The sequence below is a fragment of the Ambystoma mexicanum genome, chromosome 10 (genome assembly GCF_040938575.1).
Source record: "Ambystoma mexicanum isolate Mex_15411 chromosome 10, UKY_AmexF1_1, whole genome shotgun sequence".
Taxonomy (NCBI): domain Eukaryota; kingdom Metazoa; phylum Chordata; class Amphibia; order Caudata; family Ambystomatidae; genus Ambystoma; species Ambystoma mexicanum.
In genome coordinates this window covers 1273373540-1273387988 of record NC_090932.1, presented here as the reverse complement: position 1 = coordinate 1273387988, position 14449 = coordinate 1273373540, and the positions used below count along the sequence as shown (strand labels likewise).

General features: G+C 45.2%; 2 protein-coding genes across 8 annotated transcripts in view; one reads left to right on the top strand and one right to left on the bottom strand.

Moving 5' to 3' along the window:
- EMID1 (EMI domain containing 1) overlaps positions 1-14449 on the bottom strand; it is a 949835-nt gene that overhangs the window by 74492 nt on the left and 860894 nt on the right. The window lies entirely within an intron of this gene.
- Positions 1-14449, top strand: part of RHBDD3 (rhomboid domain containing 3) — a 266057-nt gene that overhangs the window by 219784 nt on the left and 31824 nt on the right. For 6 of the 7 annotated variants that reach the window (XM_069619257.1, XM_069619256.1, XM_069619255.1 and 3 more), the window contains one exon: positions 12325-12663. The exons of the other annotated variant lie outside the window; for it this stretch is intronic. In XM_069619257.1, coding sequence (XP_069475358.1) covers positions 12325-12663 — 339 coding nt within the window. The remainder of the gene's footprint in view (positions 1-12324; positions 12664-14449) is intronic. 7 annotated transcript variants of the gene reach the window in all.

Here is a 14449-nt window from a genome sequence, read left to right as displayed (position 1 = left end):
TAGCAGTCAGGGAGCTGAAAAAGGCCATCCTTTCTTGGTGCAGAGCAGGACAGAGCATTAGCAGGTGTCTGATGGATTCTATTTCTTCAGCATTTTTGCAAAGTCTACAGGCTTTTGTCGTGGATCCTGTCCTGATCGCCAGAATTTCCTGCGTCGGGAGAACGTTGAGACGGGCTTTTAAGAAAGTTCTCATTAAGGCTTTGTTAGGATATCGTTTGCAATATGCCATTGGTTCTTTCAATTTGTTGATGTTCGTTGGAAGATGGGCTAATAATTTGTTACCAGTTGCTTTTTCGATGGTCAGGATCCAATCTGTACACTGTAGTTTGGTTTTAATCCTAACAGGATTGTACTTTAATTCTTCTTTGTTACAAGCGATTTCCTCCAGTTTCAAATTTTGGTCCTGAGCCCATTTATTCATCGTTTGGTTATTGCCCTTCTCGATCTCTTCGGCAATTATTCGATAGATTTCTAGGCTCTCCGGATGGATGACTTTCCTGTACAGATATAAAGTTGCGATATCCACCACCGCTTTTAGGGAAACAAGACCGAGTTCCCGTCGGATCGGGGCTACAGCAACGGAGTTAGGTAAACCCAGCACCGATCTCCAGATAAAACCTTCGAGTTTAAGCCAGAGGCCCTGAGGAATAGACGGAGTGGCGTCCATGCCGTACGTCAACGAGGGGATAATCTTGGCCTTGTAAAAGTTGATGGCTGGTTGCAGAGAGAATTTCCCGTATTTCCGATCAACAGCTCTCAATTGCGAAGCTAGATTCTTAGCCTGCGCCCATAGGTCATTTTGCAGGTTCCTGGCCCACTTTGTACTGTCGAGTTGAATTCCGAGATACTTGAACGACTCAACCACTTCTATTTTGGTGTCATAGAGGAGCCAATTGAAAGCCACTTTCTTTTTGGTGCCTTGTTTTTGGAGAATCATTATCTTGGTTTTCGATTTATTGATTTCCAAATTATTTTCGATGGTATAGGCTGATAGGTTGTCTAGTTGTCGTTGCAAACCAATCTGGGTCTGATCAAGCAATATTAAATCATCCGCATATAGAAGTCTAGGCACCTGAGTGTTGCCTATTTTCGGAGGAAAGGATCTGATTTTAGATTGGGACTCTTTGAAATCTCCTAGGAATGATCTGAACAAAGCAGGGGCCAGTGGACAACCCTGTTTTACTCCTCGAAAAGTCGGGATAGAGTTAGACGTTAGACCTTGATTATTTAGGCGTACTTTTATACTGGTTTCGGAGTGAAGTTTGATTATTGGGTCCAAAATGGTCGCAGGACATTTCCAACACTTAAGTTTGGACCATAGTTTGGATCTGTTCACTCTGTCAAAAGCAGCCGACAGATCAACGAACGCTAGGTAAATCCGTGGAGATCCAATCATAACTCTGTCTTTGAGTAAGTTCAAGCACAGAATATTTGCACTCGTACTTGCATTTTTTTGAAATCCAGTTTGGAGAAAATCTGAACAGCCAGCAGTAGCTGCCCATTTGCGAAAATGGTTCAGTAGGATTGTAGCAAAAACTTTTCCAATGGCATCTAACAAGGCTATTGGCCTGTAATTCGAGGGATCGTCTCTGGCTCCCTTTTTAAAGATCGGAACGATCAAAGCTTTTGACCATGAGTCCGGAGTGGTTTTACTTTCTCGGCATACTTTAAAAATTGAGCAGATAAGGTTCGCCCATTCCTCTGGATTTTGTTTAAGGTCGCAGTTAGCGAGCCTGTCAGGGCCCGGGGCTCTCGATGGTTTCAGTTTCAAAATAATTGATTTGATTTCGTCGATTTCTATCTGGTCGATCCAGGCTGAATCTTTTTGTTGTTCTGGTTCGTAGGTGTTTCCTTTCACTGGCTCGAACAGTTTTCGAAAATGGTCGGTCCATTTAGCTTCTGTAACTGGGTTTATCATCTGCGAGTTTTGAAGTTTGTTCGATTTATTGATTAACGACCAAAAGTCGCGGGGTTTTTTGTTTATCAGAGCCTTCAACATCGCCTCGGCGTCAGATTGGTAAAGTAACTCTCTAGAATTTCTCAGCCATTGTTTATAATGTCTTGTTTCTACGGCAAGGTTTTCCCAGAGTGCCGGCTGATTCTTAGTTACTGCGTCTCTCTTTAGTTTTCTTATAGATCGACGTTTGGTGACTAAGACTGTGTTGTATTCGTGGGTGTGCTGAATGGGAGGATGATTGCTGATTTTTCTCGGTTTCTTAAACGGAAGAAGAAGCGGAATGTAGCTCGATCTTGCCAAGTCCTTTCTAGATGTAGGATCAGACATTTGGATGGAAAATAGGTCATCGACTTTTTGGACATCAGAATCAATCTTAGGTAAGCGGGTGTTTTGAGAGTTCGTCTCAATGGCGGTGTCATAGTATTGAGGTGTAGGACGATTGCTTTTGCAGGAAACATTGAGTAGATTGTGGTCACTATACTTTGTTTTAATGACTTCGAAGGCAGTTATATTGTAAAAAACTGATTCAGAGGCAAAGATGTAGTCGAGGGTAGTAGAGGACCCGCCGCGTTCCCAAGTCGGAATCAGCAAGTTTTGCTGCGTAACAGTGGCCGCATTCAACAGGTTTCTGGATTTCATGATGGTGTTCCACGCCAGACCTCTAGTTGAAGCAGAGGATTTTACCGCGTCATATCCATCTGGCTTGCTGGATGGTAGGCAGTTTGCGTTCAGGTCGCCGCAAATCAGAATGTTTGGAGATTTGTATTTGATTGCGATCTCGTCGATGATGTCTGCCACTTTATCGCACATGTTCACTGTAGAGATCTTTTGCGGATTCCAATACATGTTTATGATAGCTACCCGCTCTGCTGTGTTTGAGTTGTAAAAAACAGATGTAGAATTCCATGTGGTCATCACAGCCAGAATTTCATAGCTACAGGTTATAACTTCTGTGATGGTTATGCCAGATCCTGTTTTAATCGCTGTCAGTAAGCCAGAAGAAGGACGGCCCAGGGGACCTTTAAATGCCGGGGAGATTTCGATGTGATAGCCATCTAAATCAGGTTTTTCCCGAAGCCACGTTTCCTGAAGGCATATGATGTCGTGTAAGCCAAGGTCATGCGAGTCAGGCCTAGTGAGATGCACGTGCCCTCTGGTGTTCCAGGATGCTATACTTATGGTATCACTCGCGTCTATTGAGTCTGCTGAGTTGGGGGAGTGTTTCTTCATCAATGTCCCCCCAGATGGTTGCTATCTTTTGTCTCCTGATGTTAGGATAGAGCGGAACCAGGTCCATTTGCTTTCCTTTGGAGTTTTTTCGGAAGCCATTGGAGACCGATCTGCATATTTCTCTGTGGCTTTTCGAATAGGTACCGACAATCTCTCATCTTGGATCCGACTTCGATGGCTTGTCGAGTAGAATTGTTTACGTTCGTAATCTTGTTTGGTCTTGTCGTCCTCTCTGTAGGCTGTTTTCTCGCCTCTCCTTATGGTATGTCTTGAACAAGCATTTGGAGTGGAGCCATATGGTATAGAACCGTTGGTTTTTTGGGGTTTATTGGTAATTGGACGTGGACTTCTTTCCCTTCTCGTTGCTCCGTACAGGTCTTCTATTCGGGATTTATATCTATAATATCTTCTTGGAGAATAAGTGTCTTTTTCTTTTTGCCGATCGTTTCGGGTTGAAGATGTCATCTCATAGAGGTTAAAACCCAGGTGGGCGAGCTCCCCATGTGTTTCTTGTGAGAGTTCGACCATCGCATGGGATTTAATGTGGCGAAAGGCTTTTGCTTTATACATTCTGTGATAAGGCTCAATAAGGGTAAAGTCGTCTGATTTTAGATTCTTCAGAAGTTTCACCTTTTTTAATATTTTAAGGACTGTATTTCTGTTCAGGATCATACAATGGTCACTAGTGCTTTTTTGCTCAATTTTGAAGAGACGGGTCAATTCTAGACGCCGGTCACTGGCGCTTGTATGTTCCTTCCTTGGGTGGGTCACAGGAGGTGTTCTTCTGTTTGATCGATCTCTCTTAAGAGATGAATCTTTTTGCTCTTTCGATTCAGTTACGAACGCTTTTGGTTTGGCGATTTTGTCTGCTTGTGCTTTGGTTGTAGTATTAATACTTACCCCAACTGAGGTCTGGCTCGAGCTTTTCGGAATGACTAAGGGCTGATCAATTGGTCTTGTTGGTAGCGTCGGACTTTCCTCTATTGCGACCAAATGCTGAGTTATCTCCATCAGAGAGCTTTGTGCTATGAACTCCTCTGTAGTTTTTGGCGACGTAGTACTGCAAATAACTGTTTTGTTAGGGTTTTGAGAACTGGAAGGCGTCTTAACAATTTCTTTCCTCAAGTCTCTTTGTTTGGTTCGTGAAGACATCAGGGGGTCCAAAGCCGAGACAGTCCGAGATCCATTGGAATTGGGTTCACTGACCGTGATGATTTTTAACAAAAGCTTGTCTTTTGGGTCTGATATTACTTGCTGTGCTGCAATTTCTGCTCCGTTATGGTGTAGAGAGGCGACCGCTGGATGCTGGGACGGTTGTTCCGTTTTATTTGAAAATATCGGGGCCGCTGCAAGCGGACTGGAACGTACTTCGGTCTGCGTGACTTTTTCGAAGGTTGTTGCCGACAGTTGCTTCAGATGCTGAATAAGACCTTCTAGTTTATTTAGTTTCGAATCCCACAGTTTGTTCTGGGCTTTGTTCCTTTGATCTAAAGCTGTAATATAGCCTTCTACGAAGATCAGTTTCGAATGCATCATTGCAGTTAGTACTGAGTTGTCCTTCAGTGTATCGTTGATCGATTCGTAGAGTTTTCCGAATGGCGCTAAGGCTATTGTGATTGCAGACATAATTATGGGAAGATCAGTTTTTTTGGCTGGAGAATCCTTGTTTCCTACGCTATTTATTTCGCTGAGTCTGCGATTTTTTAGAGGAGATGGGGGCCGCGAAGAGTGTTGAATGGACGAATCAAGAGTTTCTGAAAGCACTTCCGTTTGGGTCTGGCCATCGTCAAAATTTAAGCGAGCTGGAAGGGGACGAGGCTCTGGTATTGTCAGAGATGGATTCCTGCTAGAGTCTTGGCCATAAATCGGTGTTGAGGACAGTTGTTTTTCATTCGGCGGCCCCGATTCTTTGTTGGTGTTCTGATTATTTGCTTTCGGAGAAGTTTCTGTAGGCACTGGGTTGTTTTGATTGCCAGGTGCCGCGGGATCTTCTTCATTTAGCGGTCGAGGTGCAGTTTCAGTTTCGTTATTGGGATCCTTGATCCGTTGCACCTCTTTGTTAATATCTACTGCAGATTTTTGTGGTGTTTTATCCAGGCCAGAAATCTTATGGGTCTCTTTCGATCCTAGTAATTGGGTTTGGATCGCTAATTGGATCTGAGCCTGGTTTGGTATCTGACATTAGTTTCCTTACTTTGTTTACCGGTGGAAGGTCTTGGATTGCCTCCAAAATTTCCGCATCAGATAATTCGTTTGTCTGATCCAGCTTTCTTTTATATTGTTTGTTGATAAAATCTTTGAGTGCACTGGAGAGCAGTGGTGCCGGTAAATTTTGCTTCCCTGGTTTTTTTTAGTTGGATTTCTTCTGTTTCACATTTGTTATGGACTTTTTTTTCTTTTTCGATTTTTGTTTTGAGATCTCGCCACCGTGATTTATTTCACGTTCAGAGCCAGGGCTTTGAGTTGTGTGACGCAAAGGCAGATTTGGCCTTTTTTCTGGGTGAGAACCGTCACTGGAGGGTCCAGGTTTCACAAGGGGGTCCTTTAGGGTCTCACTGGGCATCGACAGTATTTCTGCTTCGTTCGTAGATGGAGAGGCGCTGGTAGGAGCCTCAAAAGGTGGACACCAGGGGGTAGTGTGGAGTATGTCTTGAAGCCTTGGAGAGGTGTGGACATGGACCTGTGCTTCCACTACCATTGTCGATGCAAACGTTCCCGGGACTGCTGGCGTCTGAAGGACCTCCGCGGGGCCTCCCGGCCCCAGCTGCTGCACGTCGCAAAGCAGCGTAGAGGAGGCAGGGGCGTCCTCCGGGACCCGCAGAGGAGACCCCAGTTCCGCGCCCAGTGGCCGCGCAACCAAACCCTCCACCCCCAGGCCTCCAGGGACCCCGAGAGTCCCGCCTCCCAGAGTGCTCGCACCCACACCCACGCCCAGAAACCCCCGCTCAGGGGCCCCAACCTGTCGCCCTCCGGCAGCCAGAGCCAAGGCACCCCTCGCCCCGAAAGGGAGACGGGAAGGCAGAGGCAACTGGGCGGGCGCGAGGCCGCCGTCCGGAACCAGGCGCGTCCCCAACAGAGCCTCAGGCCGAGAGGGCGGTCGGAAACCCACCGAGCCCACCGTGTCCGCCGGGTCCGCGGAAACATCTGGAGACAGCAGGCCACAACATCGGGGCTCCAAACGGCCAGGTAAAGTTTGCAGAGTTGGTGAAATGGCTGTTAAGGAGTCTGCTTCATGACTGTTTTTTGTGAGATTTAATTTTGCCATTTCTTGTTTAGACAAAGAGGTCGCTGACATGTTCAGACAGGGAGGTACATCGTTACCAAACTTTGTGACTACAGCGTGCTCCGCCGTGTTCAGGTCCCTGTTTATCTTATCCAAAGACTTTGGGCACAGTGTGTTCGCTGTGCTCGAAGGATTTATAGATTCTAGCGAGCTCATTACCAGTGGAGAGATAGAGCTAGGAATAAACATAGTTGTCTTATGGGGGAGTCTTACCTCCTTCAGTTTTTCGACATATGAAGATGCTTTGGACTTGTAACTCTCCAAAGTTTTTGAAGAGCTCCGCAGAATCCGAAGCGACGCTTCTGATGTTGGGTCAGATGAGGTGGAACACGGCACGGAGGTATGGGCCTGGGTCTCCTCGATAGGCTCCATCCGCTCCTCCTGCCGCGGACTGCAGAAGACTGCACACACGCTCCGCTCACCGCTCCGCGGTGGAAATGCTGGTTTTGAAGAAACTGGCTGCGGTCAACAGAGAGGAAAGACTGCAGAAGACTGCACACCCTCTGCACACCCTCTGCACACGCTCCGCTCACCGCTCCGCGGTGGAAATGCTGGTTTTGAAGAAGCTGGCTGCGGTCAACAGAGAGGAAAGACTGCAGAAGACTGCACACCCTCTGCACACGCTCCGCTGACTCCTTATTCTTGGACCCAGGAATTGCTTTAGGTATGTTGGCAGCAGACCCAACAGCTTGTCAATCCTAGTCCATGTTGTGTGCATTTTATAGTTCCTGACCATGGTGATGGTCCTAATCCAGTCCATCTCTTTTAGTTGATTCTTCATTGATTCTGGATTCTCATGCAGCTTTCTTCTACCCTTATCACATCCAAACAGAATAGTATCAGCGCTGTTGGCCATGTTGGTAAGAAATGGTGAGTTATTTGCCCCTAGTTGTTTTTCTAGGTTCTCAAAAAGTATATTTCTAATTGGAGTAAATATTTCTTCCATTAGGGTCCACACTTTCCATTGGTACCAATATCCTAAGGATAATAGCCCCAGTTTGTATCTAATTGATGGCATAGGGGTCCCCATTGGCTGGTTTAGACACCTTTTTCATATGTAGCCTTCAATCTTGACCCAGGGAATAGTTAGATTTACTGGATTAATTTCCACCCCATACATTATCTTGTAGGCCACTTTACCCACATAATAGGTCAGTAGTGGTTTAATTGAGAACCTACAATATTTTCCAAAGGTCTTCTTCATTTGGTTGATAATTTGATCACTATTATTTAATAGTTTATTAATGCTGCCCTCCCGCAAGGTTCTATCCCATAACTGGAATCCTAGATAGATTAACTCCCTCTGGGGTATTATATTAATGTTGTTTACCTCCCAGTTACATTTTGCTCTGGCCACCTTTGGGTGTGATAACTGGACGAGCTGGCACTTCTTCTGGTTAATTACCAGTCCATTTGATTTGGCATATTCGCTCATTTTTGTAATCAGACGTTGCAAACCTACAGGTGTGTAATCAATAAGTGCCAAATCGTCTGCATACTCCAACCCATTTATCTCCCCCCCCCCCCTAGTTTGGGTGAGACCAGGCCAGCATCTTTCATTGCCTGATAGAAGTCTGCCATAAAAAGATTAAAGAGGCATGGCGCAAAAATACACCCTTGCCTTAGACCTTTATACATTCTGATTGGTGATATTAATGCTCCTTCTGTGTTCAGTCTTATTCTGATCCAGGTCTCCTGTTGAATATGCTCTAATATTGCAAGTAGTGACAAGGGAATTCCCCATGCTTTTAGTTTTTTCCATAGGAGTTCCCTGTCTATGAGATGAAATGCTTTAGAAAAATCTATTAGGGCCCCAAACACCCTTGCCTGGCTTCCTCTGTGATCCTTTGCAATTTTGTCCTTAATAACAGATAGGATTAACCCATTGAGCGTTGTTACCATTCCCTTTCGGAACCCTGTTTGTGCTTTTGGCAAGAACTTTTTTTCTTTCGCCCAGTGATTCAGTTTAACAAGTACTAATGTGGCAAATATCTTGCTGTCTGGGTCCAACAAAGCGATAGGATGATAATTTTGTGGATCTGTCCGATCGCCTTTTATATGTATTGGCACAATGATGGATTCTCTCCTCGATTGAGGAATTATACATTTCCGCAGGATATCCTTAAAAAGCAGTTCCAACAACCCAGCCCATAGTCTTATATTAGCCCAGTGTGGTCTGAGTAAATTGAGTCTCTACAGGAAAATTGTGTAGACAATGATTTTTGCAAACATCTATGAAGGTTTACATGCAATGACTACGAATATGTTGGGGAAGGTAATGGAGGAAAAAGCGTATGAATGGAGAAAGGAGAAAAACTCAAGAAATGGGAAATCTTCCCTCTCGCACTGTTTTTGAAATATAGAGTAAATAATACAGGAGAGATTGTAAAGGTAGGATCTCCAATCTGGAGAAAATGGGTATTGCTCGTTCGGTTAAGACAACAAACTAAATGGAAATATGCGGATGTGAGATGCAAACGTGTAATGCAGTGTGAGGAAGACATGGTACATTTTTGTTGATATGGCCACACTTTTTAGAACTACGAAGAAGATATCCATCTCCGTGTTTCAAAACCAATGGAATAAGCTGCAATATGTTATATCATGAACAGTGCAAAGAATTAGGCAATCTCGTTGAATTTTTGATGAGTTCTGGTCGTTTTAATCAATGATAATTTTAGTATTGTCTCTGGATATAAATGGAAAGTGCATTGGGTACCAGAGGGTTTAAAATATATTGGTTTTAGACGATTGTTAGATTAGTTTGCAATATATGTTTTAATGTGTATTTCAACTTTTGTAAATGGTGAAATACGAAATAAAAATGAATTGATTGATACAGCAATATATAGACTTGTGCGCAACTATAGAGGGTCGAGTGGGGTGGGAGGAGTTGGGGGACAGAAATGGAGAGGGTGCATACCATGTTCTCCCAGGATAGTCGTCACTGGTCCAATGGAGGGTTTCCCTCCCCATGAGATCGACCCACTGAGTACCACCCCCATCGGGTAGTGGAGGGAATATCGGGTAGTGGCCTCACCTCCCTGGCCTCATGGGAAGGGGCTCCCCCCATGGGAGCAGTGACAATACCCTGAGATGCGTCACAACTGACAGAAATGGAAGCACCAGACTGAAATAGAGTGCCGCCTTTAATTGCTGTCCATGTCCTCAGAACTGCTGCAGCTGTTTTCCAAAAATCTTGAATTGTGAAACTGTTTAATTCAGTTTACTTTGTCAATCACGGGGTCAGATTACTAATACAATGATTCAAGTTCAAGGGTTTGGGAACTGTGTCCCTTACTTTGTAGCTTCTTTGTACTCGGGCAATATTTAGGAAGAAGTACGGGGTTGCTCGCTACCATTTCTTGTGGAGTTTTGAGCTCTGGAGTAGAAGTGTTTCGAAGTATTCTCCTATCCAGAGCTTGCAACACCCAATGGCACGCTCCAGAAATGTTTGGTTTTGGGTGTTTTTGTTGCATTATGGAAAATGAGTTCATGATGTTCTAGAATTCTTTCTGCGTATAACACACCTTTGCAACCAATATTTTTCTCTTCCATATTGTTCTTCATAAAGTAATTGAAAAACAGCATCTGTACTATCACTACTCATAAAAAGTCGATTGACAAAACTCATTTTGCAATATATTTCATGACTTGCTTACTTATCTAGTGGAGTATTTAGTAGTTTTACAAAGGTCCATTAATACTATGTTTTAGATCCAGATGGGTCAGTAAGTCCCCCACCCAGTAGTTCTCTGTCTTCTTCCTCAGAAGACCAGACACATTATTTTCTGATCTGTGGTTGGCCGCCCTGCTGACGTTGCCTGCTCCCTTTCTTACATATAGTGCTGGAGAGCAACTTGTGTTTATATCTCTTGTTTGTAGACCAAATCTGCCACCTCGCCCACATTTCTCCACACTATTTTGCCCCCAATGTATCTCTGGTGTGCCAGTCACAGACTTTCCAGGCGCTATTTATCATTTCACCACGAGGTTCGTGATGTATCCATCCCTTCTGTGCACTGGGCCAGGGCAGAGTCGTTACTGTACCTGGATTGGTCTGCCCATCTCTGTAGCAGCGGTGGATGCAGAGTTGAAGGCTACTTGGTGTACCTGTGAGAGATTGTGCACCGGAACTGGTCGACACCTTAATCAACTGGGTCTCGGTTATTGACATCCTCCACCGGTATTGCTTTTAATAGGTGCAGTAAATACACCAGCCTGGGATTTTTGTATTTCTCTGTTTTAGTCAATCCTATACTTTTATTTGCTTATGTATTTTTGGAAATCCGTTGGAGTCCTTTCAGGGTTACCGAATAGGTTATTTCCCAAAGCTTTACAGTCTTATGGGCCTGACAGTGAAAGGTTCATTACTTTCAGGACACGGTGATATATTTGCAGGATCTTAAGGTAATTACTAGTTTTAGTAATTACTATAAAAGGCCCCAAAAGCCATGACAAGACAACCATTTGGATTTTGATCAAAAAAGCCTGCCTGGCCTTGGCGGAATGAACACTTTTAATTAATATAATTAGCTTAGATGTGCTCCGTACTGCCTCTTACATTAGAGCCATGCTGCTTCTGGAATTTCTGCCACCCCTGCACTGTGAGAATGAGTCTGCCGCCATAGTGACGGTAATGCACAGTATCCCGAGGAAGAGCACGTGCCTCGGCAGCAACTCCAGGTGGCATGCACAGGGGCCATTTGGTGCATGCTATATATTCGCGTGCACTTCTTCCTGCCTGCACATCTCATTGTATTACGTTTTCCTGATTCTTTTCCTCTGGTTTACGCTGCGCTGCTGCCGTTTCCAACACCTGCACTCGCGTTGGATTTAGCCCCTCTTTTGCTTGGCCCTTCCATTGCAATTGGTGATTTATAACGCGCGTAATACTCAGAGGCGAGGATCCGGGGATAGAACCTGTGTTGCTCCGAGTCGTCGCTTCCAAGGCTAGCGTGCTGCCCCTGAGCTATCCTCCCAAATCCTGCATATAATTTTTCAATTGGCAGGTTTCTCCCCATCATGGCTTCATTTTAGTTGCACTGCTGGTTAATGGGTTCATGGTTTTCCGTGTTGTTTGTTTTGCGTTAATGATTAAGTATTGCGAGCTTCCCTTTTCCGTCCATCTGCCAGGTGGAGGGACTGGGTTAAGGGAAGAAAGCTATGAGAGAGAGAAACATGTGGAATCCGGCATAAAGTGCTATATAAACACAGGAGGGTGATTAGTATTATTATAGAACGCTTGTGAATTTAACGTGTATAGAGAGAGTAAGAGGTGGAAATGGGAAAGGGAGAGAACAGAAGTTAATGCTTATGGTCATATTTCGAGCCCAATGGATTCATAATGTATAAGCAATTATCTTGTTGGCTTAATTAAATTTAGTAAAATAAAACTGTTTTGTCTTAGAAAATAAAAATGCAACTGCACACCATTGTAAAGCCAACATCTTTTAACTGTCTGTAAACCCTTTGTTACCCTGACTGTGCTGGATCGCTAGATCCAACACCTGTTGGGGGAGTCCTGCTAGGAGTGGATTTCGTTTTTTGATGGGCTGTGGCTTTGCCAATGTTGTGGCCTCTCAGCACTGGCTTACACGCTTCCCAAAGAGGGGCAAGGGGGAGAGAAGCATAGAGAAAAAAGACCAGGGGAAGAAAGGTATGGAAGAGGGTTGGACAGAAAGGGAAGAATAGATGTGGCAAGTGAGGTTGAAAAGGGAGACCATTAGTTGATGGAGTTCTCTGGTCACTTTGTGGACTGTTACTGTCGTTTCTTTGTAGAATATCTCTTTTGTTCTGAAACCCTCCTCTTTACTTAAGCTGGTTCTTTTTTTATCAATCCTTCTTCCCTTAGGTTTTCCGGACCCCAGCAGTCCCACTGGCCTGCACAGGGCCCACTGTCAGGCTACTTCATGAGTAGCACTGGGATGGCCGAAGCTCCTAGGGATGGACCCATCCTGGCAGAAAGCTGGGTGCAGCATCCTTTCTTCCAAAGAGATCACCCAACTCAAGTGCAACATTTCCCTCCTTGGCTCCCACCTAGTTGGCACTCAGACGCCCCCCTCGCTGTACTGGAAAACTCACTGATGGAAGAGGCAATGTTGCGGGCAGGAATCCAAGCTTCTCTCGATCAGAGTGGGCTAGAAGCAGACCCCGAACTCAAGCTGTCAAAGTCCTCGGTTTCTGCCTTACGGTAAGTTTCAGGGGAGAACATGAGCCTGAAAGGACAAGGGTCATCACAGGGGTGTGATTAGACTATTCGTGACAGGTACTGCCATTGAACTGTGGCTTGACCTTGGCAGCCGAGGATAGCAGAAGGCCTGCGTCCAGTTCCTGGCCTCTGCATGACTGATTACCTTTAGTGTTCAGGGCTCTCCTTCTGGCCCCCCGTGAATGGGTCAATTAGAGTGCTCGCACTCAACACACATGAAAAGGGGGGAGGACCACCCGACTCGGCGTACCTGACCCTAAGGAAGAACACCCTGAACCTGGCGGGGGTGCCTGTCCCTGGGTGGCGTGTGGTGTATCGCCTACTAAAAAGTTATAGAGGAGAGTACTATCCCTCAACCTTCTATACTAATGGCAGTGTCTGGAAACAGACACGGGTCGTCCAACAACAACGTTTAAAACAGTGGTAGACTCCAGAGGGTTAAGCAGCATACAACAAGGCAATGAATTAGGTCTTGAGGCTGCTTGATCTTGAACGTGGATCCAACCTGTGAATCAGGTCAACTGCTTACGTTCCGTCCAGAGTGTGCAACTTTAATGGTACCCGTAGGTCACTATGGTTTGGGTATGTAAGAGTACTGGTGGAGTGACCACTGGTGGGTAAATAAAATGACCAGCCGGGGGGCTGGAGGGCTAGAAAAGGCTCTTATAAGAATGTGTGGCTCACTCAGTAATAATGAGTGTGCTACAGTAGGTAGTTTTTAGAGGATTGTGTCTCTTTGATAAGTGTATAAGAGATCAAACGTGGGTCTAGTATAATACCAGTCTCGAGCAGTACAAGCGCGACACAGCTCCTAGACAACACGGAGGAGAGCAGCTGCCCCCTTCACAGGTACTTTTTACCTGCTGTGCAGCTCGGTGATCTGAGTAACCCTGATTCACTGTTCTTATTCCAGCAAGCATGCTGGTTTTGAGGAGACACCAGCATCTTCCTTCCTGTTCAGCACTTCACTGAACACTTGGCAAACTCGCTTGTATTCTAAATCACGGTCCTGAAGAAGATGGCCTGAATCTCTTACGCCATTGAAACCGGTCGACCCCTTTCGGTCATGAGGGCTCTCATGACCCACGTTTGATCTCTTATACACTTATCAAAGAGACGCAATCCTCTAAAAACTACCTACTGTAGCACACTCATTATTACTGAGTGAGCCACACATTCTTATAAGAGCCTTTTCTAGCCCTCCAGCCCCCCGGCTGGTCATTTTATTTACCCACCAGTGGTCACTCCACCAGTACTCTTACATACCCAAACCATAGTGACCTACGGGTACCATTAAAGTTGCACACTCTGGACGGAACGTAAGCAGTTGACCTGATTCACAGGTTGGATCCACGTTCAAGATCAAGCAGCCTCAAGACCTAATTCATTGCCTTGTTGTATGCTGCTTAACCCTCTGGAGTCTACCACTGTTTTAAACGTTGTTGTTGGACGACCCGTGTCTGTTTCCAGACACTGCCATTAGTATAGAAGGTTGAGGGATAGTACTCTCCTCTATATCTTTTTAGTAGGCGATACACCACACGCCACCCAGGGACAGGCACCCCCGCCAGGTTCAGGGTGTTCTTCCTTAGGGTCAGGTACGCCGAGTCGGGTGGTCCTCCCCCCCTTTTCATGTGTGTTGAGTGCGAGCACTCTAATTGATTCATTTGCTTTGCAATCCTCTGATGCACCTTGAATACCTACCTTCCCACAAAACCGTTTTTTGTTGTGTTACCAGACGTTACCTTGTTAACGGTTAAAGGATGAA